At 42.3% G+C, this 25,103-nt stretch overlaps 1 protein-coding gene and 1 long non-coding RNA gene across 2 annotated transcripts in view; one reads left to right on the top strand and one right to left on the bottom strand.

Annotated features, from left to right (window-relative positions):
* The first annotated feature begins 8,383 nt into the window (after window positions 1-8,383).
* Window positions 8,384-17,937, top strand: LOC130364765 (uncharacterized). The gene is made up of 3 exons (XR_008891892.1): window positions 8,384-8,498; window positions 16,543-16,731; window positions 17,531-17,937. It is a non-coding gene; the product is annotated as an uncharacterized LOC130364765 (long non-coding RNA).
* FRAS1 (Fraser extracellular matrix complex subunit 1) overlaps window positions 14,680-25,103 on the bottom strand; it is a 596,246-nt gene continuing 585,822 nt past the window's right edge. Inside the window, exon 67 of the mRNA XM_056568808.1 lies at window positions 14,680-14,850. Coding sequence (XP_056424783.1) covers window positions 14,797-14,850 — 54 coding nt within the window. The 3' untranslated portion in view covers window positions 14,680-14,796. The remainder of the gene's footprint in view (window positions 14,851-25,103) is intronic.

Below are 25,103 nucleotides of genomic sequence, written 5' to 3'. Positions count from 1 at the left end.
TCCTATGAGAAACCAGTGATCAATGTAAAAGATCAGTTTGTGCAGTGTTATAGGTCCCTATGGGAGCTATAACACTGCAAAAAAAAAAAAAAAAAGTGAATAAAGATCATTTAACCCCTCCCCTAATAAAAGTTTTAATCACCCCCCTTTTCCCATAAAAAAAAGTGTAAATAAAAATAAACATATGGTATCGCCGCGTGCGGAAATGTCCGAATTCTAAAAATACATAGTTAATTAATTAAACCGCACAGTTAATGGCGTTTGCGCCAAAAAAATTCCAAAGTCGAAAATAGTGGATTTTTGGTCACTTTTTATATCATGAAAAAATGAATAAAAAGCGATCAATAAGTCCTATCAATGCAAAAATGGTACCGTTAAAAACTTTTAAACATATTAATTTTCCTGCATGTAGTTAGGATTTTTTCCAGAAGTACGACAAAATCAAACCTATATAAGTAGGGTATCATTTTAATCGTATGGACCTACAGAATAAAGATAAGGTGTCATTTTTACCCAAAAATGTACTACGTAGAAACCGAAGCCCCCAAAAGTTACAAAACTGCGTTGTTTTTTTTTCAATTTTGTCTCTCAATGATTTTTTTTCCGTTTTGCCGTAGATTTTTGGGTAAAATGACTGACGTCATTACAAATTAGAATTGGTGGTGAAAGGTTCTGTCTTCTCAGTACCCCTGATACCAGGTCCAATTTGGCTTAAGGCTTGTACCTGCGCCAGCAGAGCGTCTTGTCGGGTGTGGAAAGAATACAAGCACACAGGATACCGTCTAAGATCGCTATGTTTTACTATTACCAATACTCATTTATATATCGTGAGGAAAATTGTACAATAGTTACACGTCAGCAGTCAAGCGAAGCAGAATAACAGGACGTATGTGACTTAAGGTCTGTACCCTTATATGGATTGGTATAACTTATGCCTTGCGGTTACTAGAAAGCAGAACTATTATATGTCATACAAGAATAAAAGATCTGTATAATAATACTAATTTATCAGGATCCTTGCATCCTTCAGGTGGCGCAAAAAATAAGCCATCATATGGATTTTTAGGTGCAAAATTGAAAGAGTTATGATTTTTTTAAAGGTAAGGAGGAAAAAACGAAAATGCAAAAACGGAAAGACCCCGGGTCCTTAAGGGGTTAAAGCTCTATGCTTGTAAGGAAAATAGACATTCCAAATAAATTATATATTGATTCACATATACAATATGTCTACTTTATGTTTTCATCATAAAATTGAAAAATTTTAACTTTTTGAAGACGCCAGAAAGCTTCAGAGTTTAGCAGCAATTTTTCACAAAATTTTCAAAATCGGATTTTTTCAGGGACCAGTTCAGTTTTGAAGTGGATTTGAGGAGCCTTCATATTAGAAATACCCCATAAATGACCCCATTATAGAAACTGCACCCCTTAAAGTATTCAAAATGACATTCAGAAAGTTTGTTAACCCTTTAGGTGTCACAGGAATAACAGCAAAGTGAAGGAGAATATTCAAAATCTTAATTTTTTTACAGTCACATGTTCTTGTGGACCCATTTTTTGCATTTTCATAAGGGGTTAAAGGAGAAAAAGCCACCAAAATTTATAACCCAATTTCTCTCGAGTAAGGAAATACCTCATATGTGGATGTAAAGTGCTCTGCCTGTGCACTACAAGGCTTAAAAGGGAAGGAGCGATAATGGGATTTTGGAGAGTGAATTTTGCTGAAATGGTTTTTGGGGGGCATGTCGCATTTAGGAAGCTCCTATGGTGCCCGTAGGCTTGCATTGAGGGGCGGAGCATGACATCACACGGGGCGTGACGTCACACCGCCCGCCCTGTAGTCGCCGGTAATCAGTCCCGGAGCGAACACGCTCCGGGGACTGATTACAAACGGGGTGCCGCGTGCAAGATCACGGGGGGCCCCAGCGGCGGGACTCCCACGATCAGGCATCTTATCCCCTATCCTTTGGATAGGGGATAAGATGTCTAAGCACCGGAGTACCCCTTTAAGTCCTGTTGTTAAGACATGTAACCCGGTAAGGTGTCAGTGACCAGGTGACTTGTGTGGTGGCCTATGGGAGCCCTCTAAATTGCAACCTTATAAGTCTAGGGAGGAGCTACCTAGTTCTCTTGAACACATGCTGAGGTTCAGTCAAGACCTGAGAGTGTCTAACGACGCAGCCACGCTTCTACCAACCAAGTACCCCTTCAGGTGAACGTCAAAGCCTTGGAAGCAGTCACAGGGGTGAAGCCTAGTCAGTCATAGTCAAGTCAGTCAAATCAGCGTGGGTCTGCATAATTCAGCCAAGTCCACTACAAGTCCCAGCGAGCCCGCAAGTATCCTAAGGCACTGGTCATCTCCTCGAGCCTGCCTAACTGAGCTGTAAAGACTATTCCATCGGTCTGTCTCAGTAAAGCTGCTGTTGTTCTGTAACTTTGCATGGGAGTGATTATTTGCCCCGCGCCTAGCCCAGGTACCAACAGCCATACCACGGGTGGTGTAGAGGATAACCATGCCCTGGCATCACGAATACAAGGGGCTAATGCCATCTGCCCCTAGGGTAATAACATCTACCCTTCATCACACCCTCACCACATTTCTATTATTGTACTGCTTTTAACCTCTTAAGGACCCAGGGCGACCCTATATGCCCTGAGTCCGCTCCCTTTCTATAACGCGGGGCCATAGCGGGTCGAGCCCGGCCGGGACCCATGGCTAATAGCGCACGCTATTAACCCTTTAGACGCAGCGTTCAAAGTTGATCGTCGCATCTAAAGTAAAAGTAAACTACCGAACAACTGGAGGACACAAGGAGGGTGTCTACCTTCCTCCTGTGTGTCCTATCGCAGAATGACTGATCAGTACCTGAGATCCAGGCATGAGCAGTCAATCGGCAGAATCATCGATCAATGGTTTCCTATGGGATAACAATGATAAATGTAAAAGATCAGTGTGTGCAGTGTTATATTACCCTATGGGAGCTATAATATTGCAAGAAAGAAGTGAAAAAAAAAAGTTAAGATTATTTAACCCCTTCCCTAATAAAAGTTTGACTCACCCTCCTTTTCCCATTAAAAAAAAAAGTGTAAATAAAAAATACAATTTTAAATGTATAAACTTATAAAGTATACATTTTCCTGCATGTAGGTATGACAAAATCAAACCTATAAAGGTAGGGTATCATTTTATTCTTATGGCCCTACAGAATAAAGAGAAGGTGTAATCTTTATTGAAAAATGTACTGCGTAGAAACGGAAGCCCCCAAGAGTTAAAAAATTGCTTTTTAAAAAATGTTGTCGCACAATGATTTTTTTTTCTGGTACGACGTCGATTTTTGAGTAACATGACTGTCATTACAAAGTAGAATTGGTGGTGCAAAAAATAAGCCATCAAATGGATTTTTAGGTGCAAAATTGAAAGAATTATGATTTTTTTAAAGGTAAGGAGGTAAAACAAAAGGGCAAAAACGGAAAAACCCTGGGTCCTTAATTAAAAAATATCAAACTTTTTTTTTTACAATATCAATGTGTTTAAAATCGCATATTTTGACCACCTATAACGTTTTCACTTTTCCGTATGAGGGCTCTTTTTGCACCATGATCTGTACTTTTTATCGATTCCACATTTGCATACATGAAACTTTTAAATCACTTTTTATTTAATTTTTTTGAATTAAATGTGACTAAAAAGCAGCAATTTTGGCCTTTTTTTTTTTCTTACGCTTACGCCTTTTACCGTACGGGATCATTAACATTATATTTTGATAATTCGGACATTTACGCATGTGGCGATACCAAATATGTAAATTTATTTTTTAACCGCTTTTTGGGGGTAAAATGGGAAAAAGGGAGGATTTACATTTTTATTGGGGGGAGGGGATTTTTCTAATTTTTTACTTATTTTTTTTTCTACACTTTTTGTGTCCCCGTAGGGGACTATTTATAGCAATCATTTGATTGCTAATACTGTTAAGTGCTATGCATAGGGCATAGCTCTGATCAGTATTATCGGCGATATTCTTCTCTGGTCTGCTCGAACTCAGACAAGAGCAGAAGACCCCAGGAGACGGACGGAGGCAGGTGAGGTCACCTCAGTCCGCCATTTTAAATGATTGGATCCTCGCGGCAGCGCCGTGGGCGATCCAGTCATCCATTTAAACATGCGCATTGCCACAGATGCTGTGATCTGAATTGATCATAACATCTAAAGGGTTTATGGCGGACATCAGCGTCTGGGTCACCTCTTAATCAATAAAATACTATTCAGATCATTGGAAATGTAAAAAATATATAAAAGTTAATAGACTGATATAACATGTGACCATACAACTAATAGAACTAGTCCAAGTATTCCAAACAGCAAGTTCTGTTACTGTCTCTTAGTGCAAAAAATACACGGCTGGTATGCTTAACAAGCAGACTTGAGGATAGTACTGCGTTAGTATCCTCAGAGGTTATGTACACTGCATGCAATACTATAATACTATACTATATTGCAATCCTATAAAAAATTACAGTGTAGCTCACCAATCCTAGGATGTTGGATATAGGTGAGGAAATTGTATCTTCCTGTAACGCTGGTCTTAATCCTCTGTGCTGCCTCTCCTTGCAGGAGCGAGCGCTGCTGGAGACTCAGCCGTCTCACAGGATCGCATTGCTGGGTACAGTAGGCTCCGGCTCGGTGGACTGCATCGCTTCAGTAGTAAAGGAAGCTGGTACGCTCGGCAGCGTCCTCGTGTATGTTACGTGCGCCTGCCAGTGCTTTGATTGACAGGCAAATATCCCTTAGGTAACAAAGTCAATAAGTGCCAAATAGGGCACAATGGGGTACTGGTGGTGGTCACAGATATATCATAGGCTGGACGTGTTTCAGGACCCCCATAGGTCCTTTCCTCAGCAGCTTGATAAAAATGCATGTAGGGGTCAGTTACTTGTCAGTATATGTAGTGTAAATCCCTCCCCTAAATCACTGACATCACAACTGATGGCTTATAGAAAATTGGTGATACTCCGTTTGCAGGGAATATGTAAAGTTGTGTACAGGGTTAAAAAAAAAAAAAAAAAAAAAAAAAAAAGGACTATTATGCAAAATAAGATGATCTTATTGGGTTTGGCGCTAATAAAAACACTGGTGTTCTAAAACAAAATAAACATAATGTAAAATGTAGTAAAATAAAACTGTATATGAATGAAATGTTGGTTCGGCACATGCTATGTATCAATATATATAGTACACTATACTGCTATAAATGATGATAATAAATCATTTTAATAAAACCATAAAAAATGCAAATGAACAATAATCCTATATTTTTTCCGAGCTAAAATATTTGTTTTCTAGAATGAATAAATAAATACCATAAAAATCAGGAATTACAACAGAAATATTATAACCCAGGCTGGTCTCAACTTTAAACCATTCGCAGGAGTATGGGGAGAGGGCCCAATAAAGGGTTCTTCGGAGTGCTGGGATAACAGCCAAACACTGATGGGTCGTCCAAAGTAGTGTTGAGCGGCATAGGCCATATTCGAATTCGCGAATATTCACGAATATATGGACGAATATTCGTCATATTCGCGAATATTCGCATATTCGTAATAGTCTTGTTTTATTTTCGCATTTGCGAATATTCGCGCATGCGAATATTTACATATGCGAAAATTTGTATATACCAAAATTAACATACGCGAAAATTCGCATATGCAGATTTTCGCATATGCGAAAATTCCCACACCAGTCTCACACAGTAGTATTAGAGCCTTCTTACACCACATAAGCTGGAAGCAGAGAGGGATGATCACTGTGATGTGTACTGTGAAAAAAATATATATATAAAAAAACGAATATTCGTAATTACGAATATATAGCGCTATATTCGCGAATATTCGCGAATATGCAATATTCTCGAATAAAATTCGAATTGCGAATATTCGCGAGCAACACTAGTCCAAAGGGACCACCCCCTGTTGTTTTAGAAAACCAAAGAGTTCCAAATCACTATTTAAACCTCTAGGTGTCAAGGAACCGAACTCTAAATATTTCTAGATTCAGCCCTAGACATTTTACTAATAAAATTACCCCCTCGCCAATCTTTTTGGACTTGTTGGATCGCCGTATACATCTTAAATTATTTGGGTTTCCCTGGTGATATTGTTTAAAATGTGCAGATAAAGGATGTTTGTCATTCTGTTTTTGATATTTTACCTGTGTTCTAGGATGTGTGTTTCCAGGGCCCGTGAGGTACGGCTTACATATAGTTTGGCGCATGGACATTGGATAACATAAATCACACCTTTGTTTGAACAGTTTAGAAATTCATTGATTTTATAAATAAAATCGTTTACAGTGAATTTTACTTATACCGTTTTTTTCTCAAAATTGGTGGCCTTACAATTGGGGCATTGCCCACATCTAAAAAAGCCTTTTAAATCAACCAAAGTGGAAGTTGGTTTCGAGTTGGTATCAATTGAACGGACTGTGGGAGCTATTTTAATGGCCAAATTTGGGGCTCTGGTATATACAATGGGTGGTTTAGGTGGAAGGAGATCACTTAGCAATTTGTCTTGGCAAAGTAATGGCCAATATTTTCTGATGATGGTTTCTATTTTTCGATGTTGGGTATAAAAATGGATAATTATTTTTGAACGTTCTTTATCAACTGCTATGGGTTTATCCTGATTCTTTGGGATAAATAATGTACTTTAAACTGTGCACTTTATCAAGAGATTGTTGTAGATTACTCAATGGGTATTTCTTTTCTAGGAATTGGTTGGTGAGGGTGACCGCTTCAGTTTCAAATTAGACGTTATTAGTGCAGTTTTAATCTGCAGAACTGGCTGGTTGGGACATTAATCAGTCATTGGGGGAGATGGCAACTGGTGTGAAGTATGAAAGCGTTCTTGGCTACTGGTTTGTGGTATGTACTGCACGTTAATTTATTTGTATTGGTAGTGATTAGTAAATCCAAAAATTCTACGGATAAGAAACTCATATTGGGGATGAATTTGAGGTTTAAATTGTTCTTATTAAGGGATGAAATAAAAATATCCAAATCTGTTTTGGTACCGCACCAAATGGAAAAAATCTAACAATACCTACATGAGTAGAACCAAAATCCTGCATATAAGCAAAAAACATAGCAAGAAACACATCCAATATAATCATGCCAGAAAGTATAAATACCACCATGGTTGTAAATCGCTTACATTTTAATGAAAAAATTTAATATATATACTGTGTATATCACAATAAAAGTCCTCCCCCCCCCAAAAAAAATAAATAAATATATATATATATATATATATATATATACACACAGGACAAATTAAAAACATCACCCTCATTATACAATAAAGAGTCACTCTGATGTAGAAAATACGGGATGTGCCGCTAAAGTATCACACCCTAGCAAAGGGTGTGGAAGAAACAAATGAAAAAAGGCATGGAGCGCCACATAGGGTAATATTGTCAATGCATAGGGAAAAAAGGGGTGGCAACAGGGTGATCACCTGGGCGGGTTGTGGTGGAGCCATAACACCCGTAGAAGCCGATCAATACCACTGTGGTGAGAATCCTGGTACCTGTAGATAAATAAAAAGACAAAAGGCCAATAGTTTCTGACCTCGCAAAAATTCACAGGTTCCCAGGAAGATATCCTGTAGTAATAAAAACTCATTGTCCACTATATCTCCCACTATATTTCCCACTCCCTGGGAAATAAATTAATGGCAATCAAATATAACAAAGCTCTATAGATACAGTACAATAAATAAGTTACATGTCCACAGTATTACACAACCAAACATGCGCCATATAGGAGCTACAGAAATGAGAGGCAGCTGTAAACATCCAGATAAGGTGCTAGTGCATATATGGCCCAGTCTTCTCATACAGTCATACCAACCAAAAGGCAGTGCAGCGGTTTGTCGTGGTGTTCCCCCACCTCACACTCCGGGCGATGATCTTAACACTGGAACGCCAAAAACCATTTAAATGATCACATAGGGCACATGTATATATATATATATATATATATATATATATATATATATACCGTATATATTTATATGTGGGGCACATAGGGCACATACATATATGTATATATACAAAACATCAAAAATCTAGGTCAATATGGTGTTGAGATATATATATATATATATATATATATATATATATATATATATATATATATACCGGTATATCTCTTTTGCAATTTTTTGTGTATTTTAATAAAGTTTGTGATTTACAAGCATGGTGGTGTTTATACTTTCTGGCAAGATTATGTAGAATGTGTAATTTACAGATCTGTATAACTTTCTAACACAACTTTATTGGAAAATATTTTTCTTTCTCCAGAACACCCCTTTAAAGCGAACCCGGTGGCACAAAAGATTATGGTCCCCACAGCAGGATATCTGTTCAAATTTAGCTGCAACTGCGGGTGCTGTGATTATAATGGAAGTCTGGAGACCCAATGGAGGCTCTGAACCAGCGATCCGGTGTATGTATTAAAAAAAAGTGCCCCCAGCTATTTTTATAACTACAACTCCCAACATGCCAATTGACTATGTGCATGCTGGGAGTTGTAGTTCTGCAACAGCTCAAGGCACACAACTACAACTCCCAGCATGCCCTTTGGCTGTTTGTGCATGCTGGGAGTTGTAGTTTTTAAACAGCTGGAGGCACACTGGTTGAAAAACACTGCCCTAACTAAGGGTATGGTCACGAGGCAGGGTTTCTAGCTGCAAGTTTGAGCAAAATCCTCATTGACTTCAGTGGTGTCTGCTGCGGAAAATACGCAGTGGAAAACCCATCGCAGCTCAAACTTGCAGTGGTGGATTTTCTACAGCACATTTTCCGTAGCAGACACCATTAAAGTAAATGGAATCCGATTTGGATTTTGCGCAGCTTAAACTTGCAGCGGGAAGCTCACTGTATTCCCGCCGCTTGACCATTCCCTAAAAGCACTACACTACACTACAACACTACATTTACACACACCCTTACACTGTCACTCATCCTCTCCCATATAAAATAAAAAAATGACCTGTAGGGCAGAGTTTCCTAAACAGGAAGCCTCCAGCTATTGCAAAACTACAACTCCCAGCAAGGACAGCTTGAGGCGCCCTGATTGGGAGACACTGCTGTAAGGTATTTTTGGTGTAGGAGCCAAATGCCATGCTTGCCTCAGACACCGAGCCAGTGAGGGAGAAGACCCCACTTTTCTTCCTTCTCCCCCTCATCAACATCCAGTGATGATGAGCCCCCTAGAAGGCGCCGCCACATGTGAATGCCAGTAGAGGCCTCCGGTACAAGTTTTCCCATCCCCTATACTAGTAACCATGTCCCCCGTAGAAGTTTACCTTTCCCCTGTAATAGCAACCCTGCCCTCCATATAGGGGACCCTGTCTGGACCCCAGTTCCAGAAGATTATGAGCCACAGGAATCCAAATTGACCCCAATTTGATGGCGGCTCAAACAAACTTGTACGCCCAAAAGTTTGTGGCCCAGCACCCAATACGATTTTGACTAAGCCCAATAGATGGACCCCCATCAATGCAGCTGAGATGAGGAAATATTGTCGCCCTGTCCTGCATATGGGCCTAGTCAAAAAAGCCCCCATAGTGCTAGAACAGCAGAAACCCCCCCACATGTGACCCCATTTTGGAAACTTCAGCCCTCACAGAATGTAATAAGGGGTGCAGTGAGCATTTACACCCCACTGGTGTTTGACAGACCTTTGGAACAGTGGGCTGTGCAAATGAAAAATGTAATTTTTCATTTGCACGGACCACTGTTCAAAAAATCTGTCAGACACCTGTGGGGGCTTTGTAAACACACAAGACCTTCAATTCCAGACACATTCTCTCTCCAAAAGCCCAATGGCGCTACTTCTCTTCTGAGCATTGTAGTTTGCCTGCAGAACACTTTACGCCCACACATGGGGTATTTATATGCTCAGAAAAAATGGGGTTACAAATTTATTTTTTATTTTTTTCCTATTACCCTTTGTGAAAATGAAAAATTTCGGGTAACACCAGCATTTTAGTGAAGAAAATAAAATTTTTTATTTTCATGTCCAACTTTAACGAAAATTCGTCTAACACCTGTGGGGTGTTAAGGCTCACTATACCCCTTGTTACGTTCCGTGAGGGGTGTAGTTTCAAAAATGGGGTCACATGTGGGTATTTATTTTTTTTGCGTTTATGTCAGAACCGCTGTAAAATCAGCCACCCCTGTGCAAATCACCAATTTAGGCCTCAAATGTACATAGTGCGCTCTCACTTCTGAGCCATGTTGTGCATCCGCAGAGCATTTTACGCCCACATATGGGGTATTTCCGTACTCAGGTGAAATTGCTTTTTTTTCCCTTTTCCTTCTTGTGAAAATGAAAAGTATGGGCCAACACCAGCATGTAAGTGTAAAATTATTTTTTTTTTTTTACACTAACAGGCTGGTGTAGACCCATACTTTATAAGGGGTGAAAGGAGAAAAAGCCCCCCAAAATTTGTTGGGCAATTTTTCCCGAGTACGGAAATACCCGATATGTGACCCTATACTGTTGCCTTGAAATACGACAGGGCTCCGAAGTGAGAGCGCGCCATGCGCATTTGAGGCCTATATTAGATATTTGCATAGGGACGGAGCTGGATGCAAGAGTTAGACTTGCCTCGGATACCGAAATTACCCTACGGCAGTGTTTCCCAAACAGGGCGCCTCCAGCTGTTGCAAAACTCCCAGGATGCCTGGACAGTCAATGGCTATCCGGCAATACTGGAAGTTGTTGTTTTGCAACAGCTGGAGGCTGCGTTTTAGAAACCGTGCCGTACAAGAGGTTTCTCATTTTTATTTGGGGGGGGGGGGGGGGGTATGTGTATATGTAGTGTTTTACCCTTTATTTTGTGTAAGTGTAGTGTTTTTAGGTTACATTCAGACTGCCGGGGGATCACAGTGAGTTTCCCGCTGAGTTTGAGCTGCAGCGGAAAATTTCCTGCATCTCTCTTGCAGCGAGAGACTAACTGTAAACCCCCGCCCATGTGAATGTATCCTTTACATTCACATGGGGGGGGGGGGGGGGGGAACTTCCAGCTGTTAAAAAAAGACAGCTACCAGCATGCCCTTTGGCTGTGCGTGCATGCTGACGGCTGTGGTTATGCAACAGCTGGAGGCACACTGGTTGCAAAACACTGAGTTAGGTTGGCAAACATTGTGTGTTTCCTAACTCAGTGTTTCCCAACCAGTGTTCCTCCAGCTGTTGCAAAACTACAACTCCCAGCATGCATGGTCTGTCAGTGCATGCTGGAAGTTATAGTTTTGCAACAGCTGGAGGCACACTTGTTGGGAAACACTGAGTTAGGAAACAGACAATGTTTCCCAACCAGTGTGCCTCTAGTTGTTCAAAACTACAGCTCCCAGCATGCCCAGACTGCTGACGGAAATGCTGGGAGTTGTAGTTCTGTAACATCTGTCCCTTCAGATGTTGCAGTACTACAACTCCCAGCATGCCTGGACAGTCTCAGCATGCTGGGAGTTGTAGTTTTGCAACATCTGGAGGTCTATAGCTTAGAGACCACTGTATAGTGGTCTCCAAACTGTGGCCCTACAGATGTTGCAGATGTTGCCCTGCTTGTCCTCAGTGTACAGAGCCCTGCTTGTCCTCAGTGTGCAGAGCCCCGCTTGTCCTCTGTGCACAGAGCCCCGCTTGTCCTCTGTGCGCAGAGCCCCGCTTGTCCTCTGTGCGCAGAGCCCCGCTTGTCCTCTGTGCGCAGAGCCCCGCTTGTCCTCTGTGCGCAGAGCCCCGCTTGTCCTCTGTGCGCAGAGCCCCGCTTGTCCTCTGTGCGCAGAGCCCCGCTTGTCCTCAGTGCGCAGAGCCCCGCTTGTCCTCAGTGCGCAGAGCCCCGCTTGTCCTCAGTGCGCAGAGCCCTTCTCATCCTCAGTGCACAGAACCCCGCTTGTCCTCAGTGTACAGAGCCCCGCTTGTCCTCAGTGCACAGGGCCCCGCTTGTCCTCAGTGCACAGGGCGCCGCTTGTCCTCAGTGCACAGAGCCCTGCTTGTCCTCAGTGCACAGAGCCCTGCTTGTCCTCCTACACTTCCTGCATTTGGACTTCTCATAGAGACACACGTGCAATAGCTGCAGGGACAAAAATACATATCTTTTAACCAATTTATATTACAAATATACATATAATGGTATTATCCACATTATATAAAAAGTTTTTGTTGACGACAGGTACACTTTAAGGTCAAATGTCCTTAAGGGGTTAAAGTGGCTCTTTTTTATTTTTCAAAAGTATGCCCAAAGTGTGGGGTTTAACAATATAAAATCTTACTTACCTCCAGCACTACTGCAATGCCTTAAGCGTCCTACTTCAGTCTCCCACAGTGATCATCTTTCTGAGCTGCAGGGTGATTGTTGTCTACAAAAGCACCTGGACCCAATGTTTCACACTGCCTCTCAGCGAGTTGCTGACCGAGGCGGGATATTGCTGCGGCCAGTGACTTTGCTGAGCTGCATCACACTGGGGCCGGCTTGACACATTGTGCTTCCCGGGGGTGAAATGTCACGCTGCAGCTCTAAAAGACGATCCTTGGGGGAACTGGAGCAGGACACCGGAGTCACTACAGGAACGCTGGAGGTAAGTATAGATTTGTTTTGTTATACTTCAGACAATGGGCATACTTTTGAAACCCACCCCCTTTTAAGCCTTTCAGTACTTATGGGCTGCTGTATACTGCAGAAGAAGTTGTGAAGTACGTTCCAGTCTAACCACACTGCTCTCTGCTGCCACCTCTGTCTGTGTCAGAAACTGTCCAGAGTAGGAGAGGTTTGCCATGGGCATTTTCTCTTGCTCTGGACAGTTCCTGACAGGGACAGAGGTGGCAGCAGAGAGAACTGTGGTGTGACTGAAAATAACTACATAACTTCCTCTGGAGCATATAGCAGCTGATAAGTACTGGAAGGGTTAAGATTTAGAGAGAAGTAACTTACAAATCTTAGTAAATAAAGAAAAAAGGTGTCCTGCACTCACCGCTTCAGTCCAGGTAATCCTGCTCCCATCTCGGGTCACGACTCGAACACAGAGGACATGGGTAGTGGAGCGCTGAGAGGCGACTGCCGGCGGTTTCACGCATAAGAATGCGCTTCATCCGGATGAAGCGCATTCTTATGCGTGAAACCGCCGGCAGTCGCCTCTGAGCGCTCCACTACCCATGTCCTCTGTGTTCGAGTCATGACCCGAGATGGGAGCAGGATTACCTGGACTGAAGCGGTGAGTGCAGGACACCTTTTTTCTTTATTTACTACTATTTGGTGACTACGGTCTTTATTGTCCTAGCACCGCCGTTGCCAGGGTGGATTTCCAGACTAGTGGGACGCCGTCTCCATCTCGTGGTCTTAGGAGGCCTAAGGTATCGGTGCCACTGTTGTTTCTTTTTTACTTTTAGTAACTTACAAATCTGTATAACTTTCTGGCACAAGTTGATTTGAAAACGTTTTTCCCTCTTGAATATCCCTTTAATCATCTCTGGTGGCCACATGCTTTGACATAATATTGTCTGGACCATATTTACAGCTTGTGCTGCCCAAGGCACTCAGACTGAATGCACCCCATGAACAAGAAACGTATTGGTAGATACCTACAGTATTTGGTATTTTTTGGCCCCAACTGGTTATATACCTATTACTATGGAGTATTTATTGGTTTGTACATTTCCTTTGCATTTTTTCATGGTGGCCCCTCAGCAAAGGCAAACTAATTTCTGTTGGCGAACAACTTTTTAAGCTAGCATTTGGAACGCATATGTGTAGAACACATAGTTAAAATTCAGACATATTACTTCTAGTAATCTCCAGAAGTCGCAATAGAAGGACTATGTGGAACGCAGGAAGACATACAACATCTATGGGTAATAGGAGTCATTGGTATGTGCTCCTAGGGTTGGAATGCATGCAGATCTTTAGTGCCATTTTTTAACAAACCTGAATGCATCTATCACATTTCTGCTGGATACCGCTTATTGCGATGTATATAAGAGGAACATTCTAAATGTTAGGGGGAAATGCATTAAGGGGTAGGTTGATGTATCATCATTCCATATCATTGCAGGTTATAGGAAAAGGGAGGGACTTACAAGGGACAAGCAATGTTTGGAGTGGGGGTGCCATTTTCAAGGTAGTATCCAGGATTTGGATAGCATACAGCACTCTGGGACCTTCTGTTGCATATTTTTCATCATAGTGATCTTCCTGCAGCACACCAGAAAAAACACACCCAGATGGTGTAAAAGCATTGGGACACCTAAGTCATGAAACAAGGATCCAGGGACAGATTAGTCCTTCATAACCCATCTCCTGTCACTACAGTATACACGAGTAACAGACGCATTGAAACTTTAGAGACCAAGCATGCTAGAGGAATGACACATTAACAAGTCAACATAGCACCATCTTATGCCCTTTTTAACATAGTTTTTAAGGGGTTAAATGGGTTGTCAAACCTAAAACGTATCCCCTATCAACAGGATATGCTTTAAGTGACAGATCATTCCAGAACGGCACTTTAATTAGCTTTGTATGGAGCTGCGGGTTGGTAAACATGCTGTCATTCCGTTCCATTTCTATGGAGCCACCAGAGATAGAAGAGTGATGTAAGATTTCATTTTTAGGTGAGAGCTGTCAACAGAGCTACTGGTTCTTTTAATGACCCAGTAGGACACAGGCTGCCTTGAGCCTGCAGTCTACAGGAGGCCAGGAGCAGCAGAGGACCGGTGTGCCCTGCCCACGGTTCAGGCGCATACATCACTCACCACACATGCACTTGCAGTCAACAGAAAGAGCTGAAGCACACAGGAAATAAATATAAAACATTGTTACTGTATATACTGTATTTTTCTCATGGAGACACCTGTGTAAGGGCAACTAGCTACACTAGGGGGCACATATCTTCTGTATACTGGGGCATGTATCTACCTTTGGTCTTGTTATAAGGTATTGTTTTTAGTTATTCAGTCACTGTCTTGTTGTAATGTGTGGTCATTATTTGGTGGCATTTATCCCTGGTATTATTGATAATGTGGGTCTAGGTGTACTGGATTTTGTCAGTAATAGTATGATGGTGATATGTTAAGTGATAATATCTGTCCCTAGTATTATTTAGTGACTGTAAGAGTATAAATTGGAGGCATACAATATTATAACATATATCCAAAAGAAGACCGCAGCACTCCAAGATGATGGAATAAACGCTACTCACGTTTTTTGCACTTTAAGTTCAGAAAGGGCAACGTTTCAGCTGCGTACATGCAGCCTTTTTCAAGCTTGAACTTGATGGAATAAACACTACTCACGTTTTTTTCACTTTATCTTTGAGTGCTGCGGTCTTCTTTTGGATTTATCTATGGTATATTCCGTGACCGGGGATTCGCACCGATAGCACCCACATCTACAGGTGTGCTGCTTTCGTCTTGGTTTTCATATATATATATATATATATATATATATATATATATATATATAGCAACAGAAGAATGCAGCAGCACACTGCCAGCACAAGGAGATAGGTGAAACATGAATATGCAGTTAAAACATGGAGAGCTATACAGCTATGGTGTAATAGATGCAAATGTGAAACTATGAAATAGTGAGGCACTTAGCTTGCAGATTTGTCTCCGCCGGCGGTCAAATAGCTTGGACCGTCCCACCGCGATAAGGTGGCCTCATTGGGACGGACCCTACACTGTGAATATGACTCTGTGTGAACAATTCAGTAAGCATGGCAGGGTCTGGAACATCCAAGACACCTTATATACACACCTAATAGAGGTGGGTGGGGTGCAAGGCCAACATGGAGGTAGCCACTCCCCCGTATGTGCAATACAGACAAAGAATAGGTCAGCCAGCACTTTAGTTGATACCAAACTATTATATGGACTATTTATCTATGGTATATCCCGTGACCGGGGATTCGCACCGATAGCACCCACATCTACAGGTGTGCTGCTTTCGTCTTGGTTTTCATATATATATATATATATATAGCTATTGTGTCATGGGTGGGGTACCATTAGTCTTATGCACCATTTGTATATGCCTAATGCACCAAATACCTTGTCCCAACCCTGCTCCTGTAGATACATTTTCCCCATATTTTGCAATATGCTGTTTTGGGAAACTGTATAACATAGTTGTGCAAAATCTAGTTGTATAGCATAGCAATATCCAGATTTTCACTTACCTCATAGGCTGCACCACAAGCAGGAGGTTGTACATCAGGGTACAGAAACGTATGCAGCTGTGAGCCACAGCGACTCTGTATGCCCGCCATGCCATACTCAGTTTGGTATTTTATACACAGAGCTATTTCACTTGTAGCAACCAACGGAAAAATATTTCTTATGCTTATGTAATATTTAAAAAAAATGCAGGATTGGGAGCTCTACATATCCCTACCATTGAAAAAGGGGACGTGTTTCCCCGAAACGCGTCTGGTACAGACTGCTTACTTGCACAGAGACCGGGACACATCAGAGTATTCTATTACCACAGCAGAGTCCGGAACAGTCACCGCTGGTCAGCCGCAGACAGCACCGTCTCCCAGCGCTACAGCCAGCAACGGCATCTAACACCGGCCCTCCATCCCTCTCCTGCTCCTGTTTGCCCATGCTGCCGGGTCACAGAGGGCAGGCACCGGAGGACCTCCAGCGCTGACACACGCATTCGAATTCAGAGGAGCCGGTAAGAGGCACATAGTGCCCGTTCTTCATTGACCTCTTCTTGTATTTTGTCCACGTGCCGCCGGGGTATAGAAGAGCGCATCTTGCAAAACTGTATATAAACTGATACGCCTGCAGCGCTATTACGTGCATCTATTTAAAGCAAACCCTGCGCAGACAGGGAAAGTGGTCTAATTTCTGAAAACCTACAGCGCCGCCGAGCACCAAAACTACTGTGGATTAACCCTATCAGTGCTATGTATGCTATGTGACTATTGCAAGACTATTACTTTCATTACCTATCATCCACAGAGATAGGTCACCGTCATCCCCTGGACTATCGCTTGACACCTTCTGTCCCATATATCCCTCTAGTGCAATATTAGCCCCAATTGTATTTTGCTCATTTTTAATATATGGTTAATATTTGTGTGTCGTCTGAAGCAAGGGCCCTGCCGAGGACCTCCCTATGAAACTATTGTAATTAATATAATCTAAGAAATGTTTAATATTTGACACAACTCTTCATCTACTATCTCTTTAATATTCTATTTCATCCTATATTCCTAGCCTGGCAGGACTGCTCCATTTATTTATGTATTTTTATGTAATATTTACTGTAATAAAATGTAGCACTTTGAAGCAAACAAGTGTCAAAATGCACTGGCTTAATAAGTATGACATTACATTCACTCTATATCAATGGCTTGTGTGCTGCCAGGGACAACTTAGGAAACGTACTGTATTATTCAAGTGTTACAAACATTATTTAAGAATATTTTTTTCTGCCAGGTGGTTTAAACATTTTTTTTTTATTTCAGAGACTCAGAACCATAACTCTGCACCAGTAAATATGCAAAGAATGGCAGCAAAATTCTTTAACACTTACATAGAGCAGCAGGCACTGAGGCCAAGCTAAAGGGAAAAAGACTCTGTAGTGCATAATACATATGGTTATGGTGGATGAAGAGGAACCGCAATCAGAGATAGCCAGGAACTTAACGGTGTTATCTGGCGGGAGAGGGTGTTTTTCATAGCTATGCCCAAAATTAAACATCTACTTACCTCCAGCACTTTCTCCTAGAAACACTTCCAAACAAGCCATACTTGTTCAGTCTTTTTTGTTACATGTAACATGCTGAGAACTGTAGAGCCTAAAATGCAGATCTTGCGTGTTTCACAATTTTCTGGAGCACTGCACAGTCTGACCTTGGGGTAAATGTGCTCTGACATCCACCCCTGGACATATTGTTAACTGTCTTAAATGCTTTCCACTTGTAAATAATCTCTCACAGAAGAATGATGGACTTCAAGTTGTTTAGAAATGGCCTTCTAACTCTTTTCAGATTGAGTCTTGAAGATCATTGCTGATGTCTTTCTACCTTGACTTAGTATTAACCCGTGCTTGATGACCAGAAAAATGACAAAACTTCTGGTTTAACCCCTTAAACTTTTTTTTTTTTACTGCCGTCAGACAAACACAATTTACATCCCGGAGTACTCAAAGGAGTACTTCAGGATGTAAATTGTGTTTCAGTCTGCTGGCAGTAAAAAAATAAATAAAGGAATACATACCTGCCGCCACTCCCCCGGAGCCTCCGGTAACCCGCTCCGGCCTCCTACGTGATCCTCAGCCTGGTTGCCGGTGTTCAATGAGTTATACTGCACTTAGCCAATCCCTGGCCGCAGCAAAGTCCCGCCTCGGCAGGCGATAAGCTGAGCGGCAGTGTGACGTTTTTGGCCCCAGCACTGGTCTTCTTCCTGGTGCCGGGACAGGAAATGTCTGGCATTTTTCTAAATTTGAAACTCTCTGCTTATAAGGAAAATGGACATTCCAAAAAAAATTGTATATTGATTCACATATACAATATGTCTACTTTATGTCGGCATCATAAAGTTGACATGTTTTTACTTTTTGAAGACGTAAGAATTAGGGATCGACCGATTATCGGTATGGCCGATATTATCGTCCGATAATCACGATTTTGGGGATTATCGGTATCGGCAATTACCTTGCCGATAATGCCCCGCCCCCCGCACCGCCCCCACCGCGATCGCCCCCCGACCCGCCGCACCGCCCCCCCGACCCACCGCACCGCGACCGACCCACCGCACTGCAACGCGTCGCACCCCCTACCGTAGTGCTGGGCGGTATACCGGTATGGATTTTTGCCCATACCGCTATACCGGTCGGGCCCCTCCCCCACCCTCCGAGTCAATAAAAAAAAAATTTAACTAACCCGTAATGGGGGTGGTCCGGGCCATCCATCGTTTCTGTAGTGTCCGGGGGCATTCCGGGTGAAGAGTGAACCGGTCCGGGCTGTCCTTCTTCTCCCACTGTCTTCTTCTCCACTCCGGGCAGGCTCCGGCCTAGTACTCTGCATAGACGCCGCTACGCCATGATGTCAGGTGCGTCGCTGCGCACGGGCGTCACTGCGCAGCGGTGTCTATGCAGCGTACTAGGCCGGAGCCCGCCCGGAGTGGAGAAGATGACCGCCGGAGAAGAAGAACAGCCCGGACCGGTTCACCCTTCACCCGGAACGCCCCCGGACACTACAGGAACGATGGATGGCCCGGACCACCCTGACAGGTAGGGGGAGAGAAGCGGGTGGTGGCGGCGGCGGCCTATGGCACCGCAAAAGCCACTGCAGTGCATTGATTTAAAGCGCCCGCTTTAAATCAATGCTCTGCAGCGGTGTCGAGGGGGGATAAATAGCCGATAACTTATACCGGAATATCAGTATAAATTATCGGCTATCGGCCCTAACCTCCACCGATTATCGGTATCGGCCCTAAAAAAATGATATCGGTCGATCCCTAGTAAGAATGCTTAAAAGTATAGCAGCAATTTCCCAAATTTTCACGAAAAATTCAAAATCTGAATTTTTCAGGGACCAATTCAGTTTGAAGTGGATTTGAGGGGCCTTTCCGTAAGAAATCCCACATAAATTACCCCATTTTAGAAACTGCACCATTTAAAGTATTAAAAATTACATTTAGAAAGTTTGTGAACCCTTTACGTGTTTCACAGGAATAGAAGCATAGTGAAGGAGAAAATTCAAAATCAGAATTTTTTTACACTAACATGTTCTTGTAGCCCCATTTTTTTTACAAGGGAAAAAGGAGGAAAAGCCCCCCCAAAATTTGTAACCCAATTTATCTTGATTAAGTAAATACCTCACATGTGGATGTAAAGTGCTCTGTGGGTGCACTAGAGGGCTCAGAAGTGAAGGAGTGACATGAGGCTTTTGGAGAGAAAACTTTGCTGAAATGGTTTTTGCGGGCCTTTTCACATTTAGGAAGCACCCATAGTGCCATAACAGAAAACATATATAACAAAAAAAAAACACGTGGCATGCTATTTGGGAAACTACACCCCTCAAGCAACACAAAAAAGGGTACAGTGAGCTTTAAAGGGGTATTCCAGGAAAAACTTTTTTATATATATCAACTGGCTCCAGAAAGTTAAACAGATTTGTAAATTACTTCTATTAAAAAATCTTAATCCTTTCAGTACTTATGAGCTTCTGAAGTTAAGGTTCTTCTTTTCTGTCTAAGTCCTCTGTGATGACACCTGTCTCGGGAAACGCCCAGTTTAGAAGCAAATCCCCATAGCAAACCTCTTCTAAACTGGGCGTTTCCCGAGACAGGTGTCATCAGAGAGCACTTAGACAGAAAAGAACAACCTTAACTTCAGAAGCTCATGAGTACTGAAAGGATTAAGATTTTTAAATAGAAGTCATTTACAAATCTGTTTAACTTTCTGGAGCCAGTTGATATATATAAAAAAGTTTTTTTCTGGAATACCCCTTTAACACCCCACAGGTGCTTGACAAATTTTTGTTAAAGTTGGATGTGAACAGGAAAAATTAGATTTTTTTTTTCACTAAAATGTGTTACCCCAAATTTTTCATTTTCACAAAGGGTAATAGGAGAAAAAAAGCCTTCCCAAATTTTTAACCCCATTTTATGTGGACGTGAAGTTAGCGCACTACAGGGCTCAGAAGAGAAGGGCCGCCATTGGGCTTTTGAAGAGAGAATTTTGCTGAAATGGTTTTCAGGGGGGCATGTCGCATTTAGGAATCCCCCATTGTGCCAGAACATCAACAAAAAAAAAACACGCTATTTGGGAAACTATACCCCTCATGGAATGTAACAAAGGGTACAGGGAACCTCAACACCCCACAAGTGTTTGACGCATTTTCATTAAAGTGTACCTGTCACCAAACTATACTTTTAATACATTGTTCCTTATATTATTATAAAACATTTTTCTATTTACTTGCTGTTAAGATTATCAACCTCTGTTCTGTTCCCTGCACAAGTCAAACAATTAGTTTGGTCTCTACCCGGACTTGCAGAAGTTCAAACTCAGGAAGTGCGTGCGGGGCATGGCGAGGCACAGCTCTCACAGGCTTCAGTGATGTAGCACCTGCTGGGGAATGCCCACTCTCTCCTGCCGGGAGCTCACACTGTGAACAAAGGGAACTGTATGATACAGAGTTTTTTAGGGCTTGGAATTTTTTTTTATGGCAGGAGGGGTGTTAGGAGTTAGGGAATATTATCAGTTAGTTTAGAAAATATGGTTTGGTGACAGGCACTCTTTAAAGTTGGACGTGAAAATGAAAAATTAGATTTTTTTTCCACTAAAATGCTGATGTTACCTACATTTTTTTATTTTTACAAGGGGTAATAGTGGACCCCCCACATATGACCCCATTTTAGAAACTACACCTCTCAAGGTATATGACAAGGGGTACAGGAAGCATTTACACCCCACTGACATTTGACAGATTTTTGAAACAGTGGGCTGTGCAAATGAAAAATAAAAGTTTTCATTTTCATGGAGCACTGTTCCAAAAATCTGTCAGACACCTGTGGGGTGTAAATGCTTCCTGTACCCCACTGCAAATCACCAATTTAGGCCTCAAATGTACATGGTGCTCCCACACTCCACATGTTATGCGCCCGCAGATCATGTTGCGTCCACATAAGGGGTATTTCCGTACTCACCAGAAATTGCATTACAAATTTTGGGGGGCTTTTGCTCCTTTTACCTCTTATGAAAAACAAAAGCTGGGGGCTACACCAACATGTTAGTCTAAAAAAAAATTTAATTTTTCACACTATCATGCTGGTGTTGCCCCATCCATTTAATTTTCACAAAAGGTAAAAGAGGTCAACCAGCCTGTGTGCACTAGCTGTTGCATAACTACAACTCCCGGCATGCCCTTGGAGCTGAAGGGCATGCTGCGAATTGTGGTTATGCAACAGCTGAAGGCACACGACTACAACTCTCCATGCATGCTGGGAGTTGTAGTTATGCAACAGCTAGTGGCACACTTTCTTTTTTTTTTATCAAAAAGTGTGCCTCCAGATGTTGCATAACTACAACTCCCAGCATGCACGGACAGCCGAAGGGCATGCTGGGAGTTGTAGGTATGAAACAGCTGGAGGCACACAACTATAACTCCCAGCATGCCCTTTAGCAGTTGGTGCATGCTAGGTGTTGTAGTTATGCAACAGCTAATGGAAAAATAGTACCATTCGCTGTTGCATAACTACAAATCCCAGCATGCATGAACAGCCAAAGGGCATGTTGGGAGTTGTAGTTATACAACAGCTGGAGGAACATAACTACAACACCCAGCATACCTTTTGACTGTCCGTGCATGCTGGGAGTTGTAGTCAAGCAACAGCTGGAGGCACACTTTTTCTATCAAAAAGTCTGCCTCCAGCTGTTGCATAAAAACTCCCAGCATGCACATACAGCCGTAGGGCATGCTGGGAGTTGGAATAATCCAACAGCTGAAAGAACATAACTACAACTCCCAGCATGTCCATTGGCTTTCCGTGCATGCTGGGAGTTGTAGTTATGCAGCAGCTAGAGGGGAAAAGTGCCACTAGCTGTTGCATAAACTACAACTCCCAGCATGCACGGAAAGCCAAAGGGCATGCTGGAAGTTGTAGTTATGTGTCTCCAGCTGTTGCATAACTACAACTCCCAGAATGCCCTTTGGCTGTGCATGCTGGGAGTTGTAGTTATGAAATAGCAGGAGGTACATAGGCCTTACCTCCTGCTGCTGCTGCAAGTCAGGTCCTGCAGCCGCCGCCGGTAACCAATCACCGTAGCGCTGGTAATAAATCCCCGCCACTGCCGCACACTACCCAGCTGGCACCTGCTGTCACCCTCCGGACTAGGGGCGGAGCGTGTGCCGACAGGACTGCCCAGCAGTTGCCGTTATTTGTTGGCCGGTCCCAGCCAACGATTCACAGCGATCGTGAGGTGGCACCAGTGCCACCTCACTCCTGCTGGGCAAGGGTGATTGGTGCTGTCTCGGAAAAGCAGTGATTCGCCGGTCAGAATTGACCAACGAATCACAGCCATCGCCGACAAGTATAACAAGATAACAGCAGCCATCCCGGCCTGATCACCGTGTTCGGAGACGTGGTGATCCCAGAAGACTGTGCCGTAAATGTACAGCACTGTGTGCCAAGATGTGCTCAGCAGCGTCGTACATTTACATGTGCTCAGCAGCGTCGTACATTTATAGTCTGATGATCCAGAAATCAAGGGTATTTGATTAGCAGAAAATGGTTGCTACTTATCTTTTCAATTCCTATGGAAGCACTAAGGGTGTACTTATTTTTCCCACAATGTTTTTGCATTTTGGCCTAGTTTTTGTTTAATAATTACATGGCGGAATTTGTCATGTCATTTGAGTTTTATGTGCCTAATTTTTGAATCTTGTAATGACCAAATGTTTTTATTATTCAAAAGAAGTGGTCTACATAGGACCTGTATACACAAAGTGGTATACTTTATCTTTTAATGAAGACTAGCTGAACTCTTGCATAATTTTTTAGTTTATATGTATTACAATTGGCTTTAAAACTATAGATAACCATTAAAATGTATTAAGTAGGAATGAAGCACTCACCAGGCCTTGATAGGTGACGCCAACTCTTTATAAGTTATTAGCGTGCATCGATTTTGTACATGTAGGGAGAGCGGATAGATGGAGCTGGGTGGGGGAATGAGGAATGGGCGACGGTCCGTTATCGTGTTATCCCCCACCCAGCTCCATCTATCCGCTCTCCCTACATGTACAAAATCGATGCACACTAATAACCAATAAAGAGTTGGCTTCACCTATCAAGACCCGGTGAGTGCTTCATTCCTACTTACCTCTATGTTGTAGTACATCGTGGACTTTTCTGTATGTGAGCACCAGGATGGTCAGTTTAGCCCAAACAGCCTAGCGAAGTCAATTTCTTTTGTGGTGTTGCAGTGCCGGGTGTAAAACTCTCGATACTGGACTGCTTTAAATTGTATTAAAGATAAGCTAGATGTATAAAAGCCCATTGTATTGGATATAAGAAAAGAAAAAAAAACTCTTACGCCAAAGCTCCCGCTGTGTCTCTGGTGTCCTGCTGCAGTAAGCTGCAGTACCCGATGCAATTGTCTTCCAGAGCATGCCGTTTCGGGTCTGGGAAGCACCAGGGTCCAATGGGACATCGCTCTGGCATTCTGAACAAACAATCTGAATAAACCAAAAGACTCTTGGAACAATTGGGGAGATTTATCAAAACCTGTGACAATGAAAACTTGCCCATAGCAACCAAACAGATAATTTCTTTCATTTTGCAAAGGCCTTGTTAAACAAAAAAAGAAAAAAAAAAAAAAAGAACAAATCTGATTGGTTGTGATGGGCAACTGGGCAAGTTTTCATCTGCACAGGTTTTGATAAATCTCCCCCAATGTCCTTTGGGCAAATGAGACCAAAGTGGAGATATATGGCCGTAATGCACAACGCCATGTTCGTCAAAAACTAAACACAGCATATCAGCACAAATGCTTTATGCCAAATATAAATCATGGTGGTGGAAGAGTGATTATTATAATTTTTTTTTATATTGAAAATAAAATAACAAAAATAGAAACATCGTAAGTGCATATCCAATGGGGAAGAATGATTATTTGGGCTTGTTTGCCGTCACAGGAGATCTCACTAAGTACCAAAGTATTCAAGTCAAATGCAAGGCCATTTATCCAACAGCTAAAGCTTGGTTGAAAGTGGGTCATGCAAACTGTGTGTTTCTGAGCCAGACCCATTTGCTAAGAGGCTTAAAGGGGTTATCCAGGAAATCTTTTTTTTAAATATCAACTGGCTCCAGAAAGTTAAACAGATTTGTAAATTACTTCTATTAAAAAATCGTAATCCTTTCAGTACGTATGAGCTTCTGAAGTTGAGATGTTTTTTTCTGTCTAAGTGCTCTCTGATGACACGTGTCTCGGGAACCACCCAGTTTAGAAGCAAATCCCCATAGCAAACCTTTTCTAAACTGGGCAGTTCCTGAGACACCTGTCATCAGAGAGAACTTAGACAGAAA

This window comes from Hyla sarda, chromosome 1 (assembly GCF_029499605.1).
Source record: "Hyla sarda isolate aHylSar1 chromosome 1, aHylSar1.hap1, whole genome shotgun sequence".
Taxonomy (NCBI): Eukaryota; Metazoa; Chordata; class Amphibia; order Anura; family Hylidae; genus Hyla; species Hyla sarda.
Note: the sequence above shows the minus strand (reverse complement) of the source record. Positions and strands in the feature narration are given on the sequence as shown.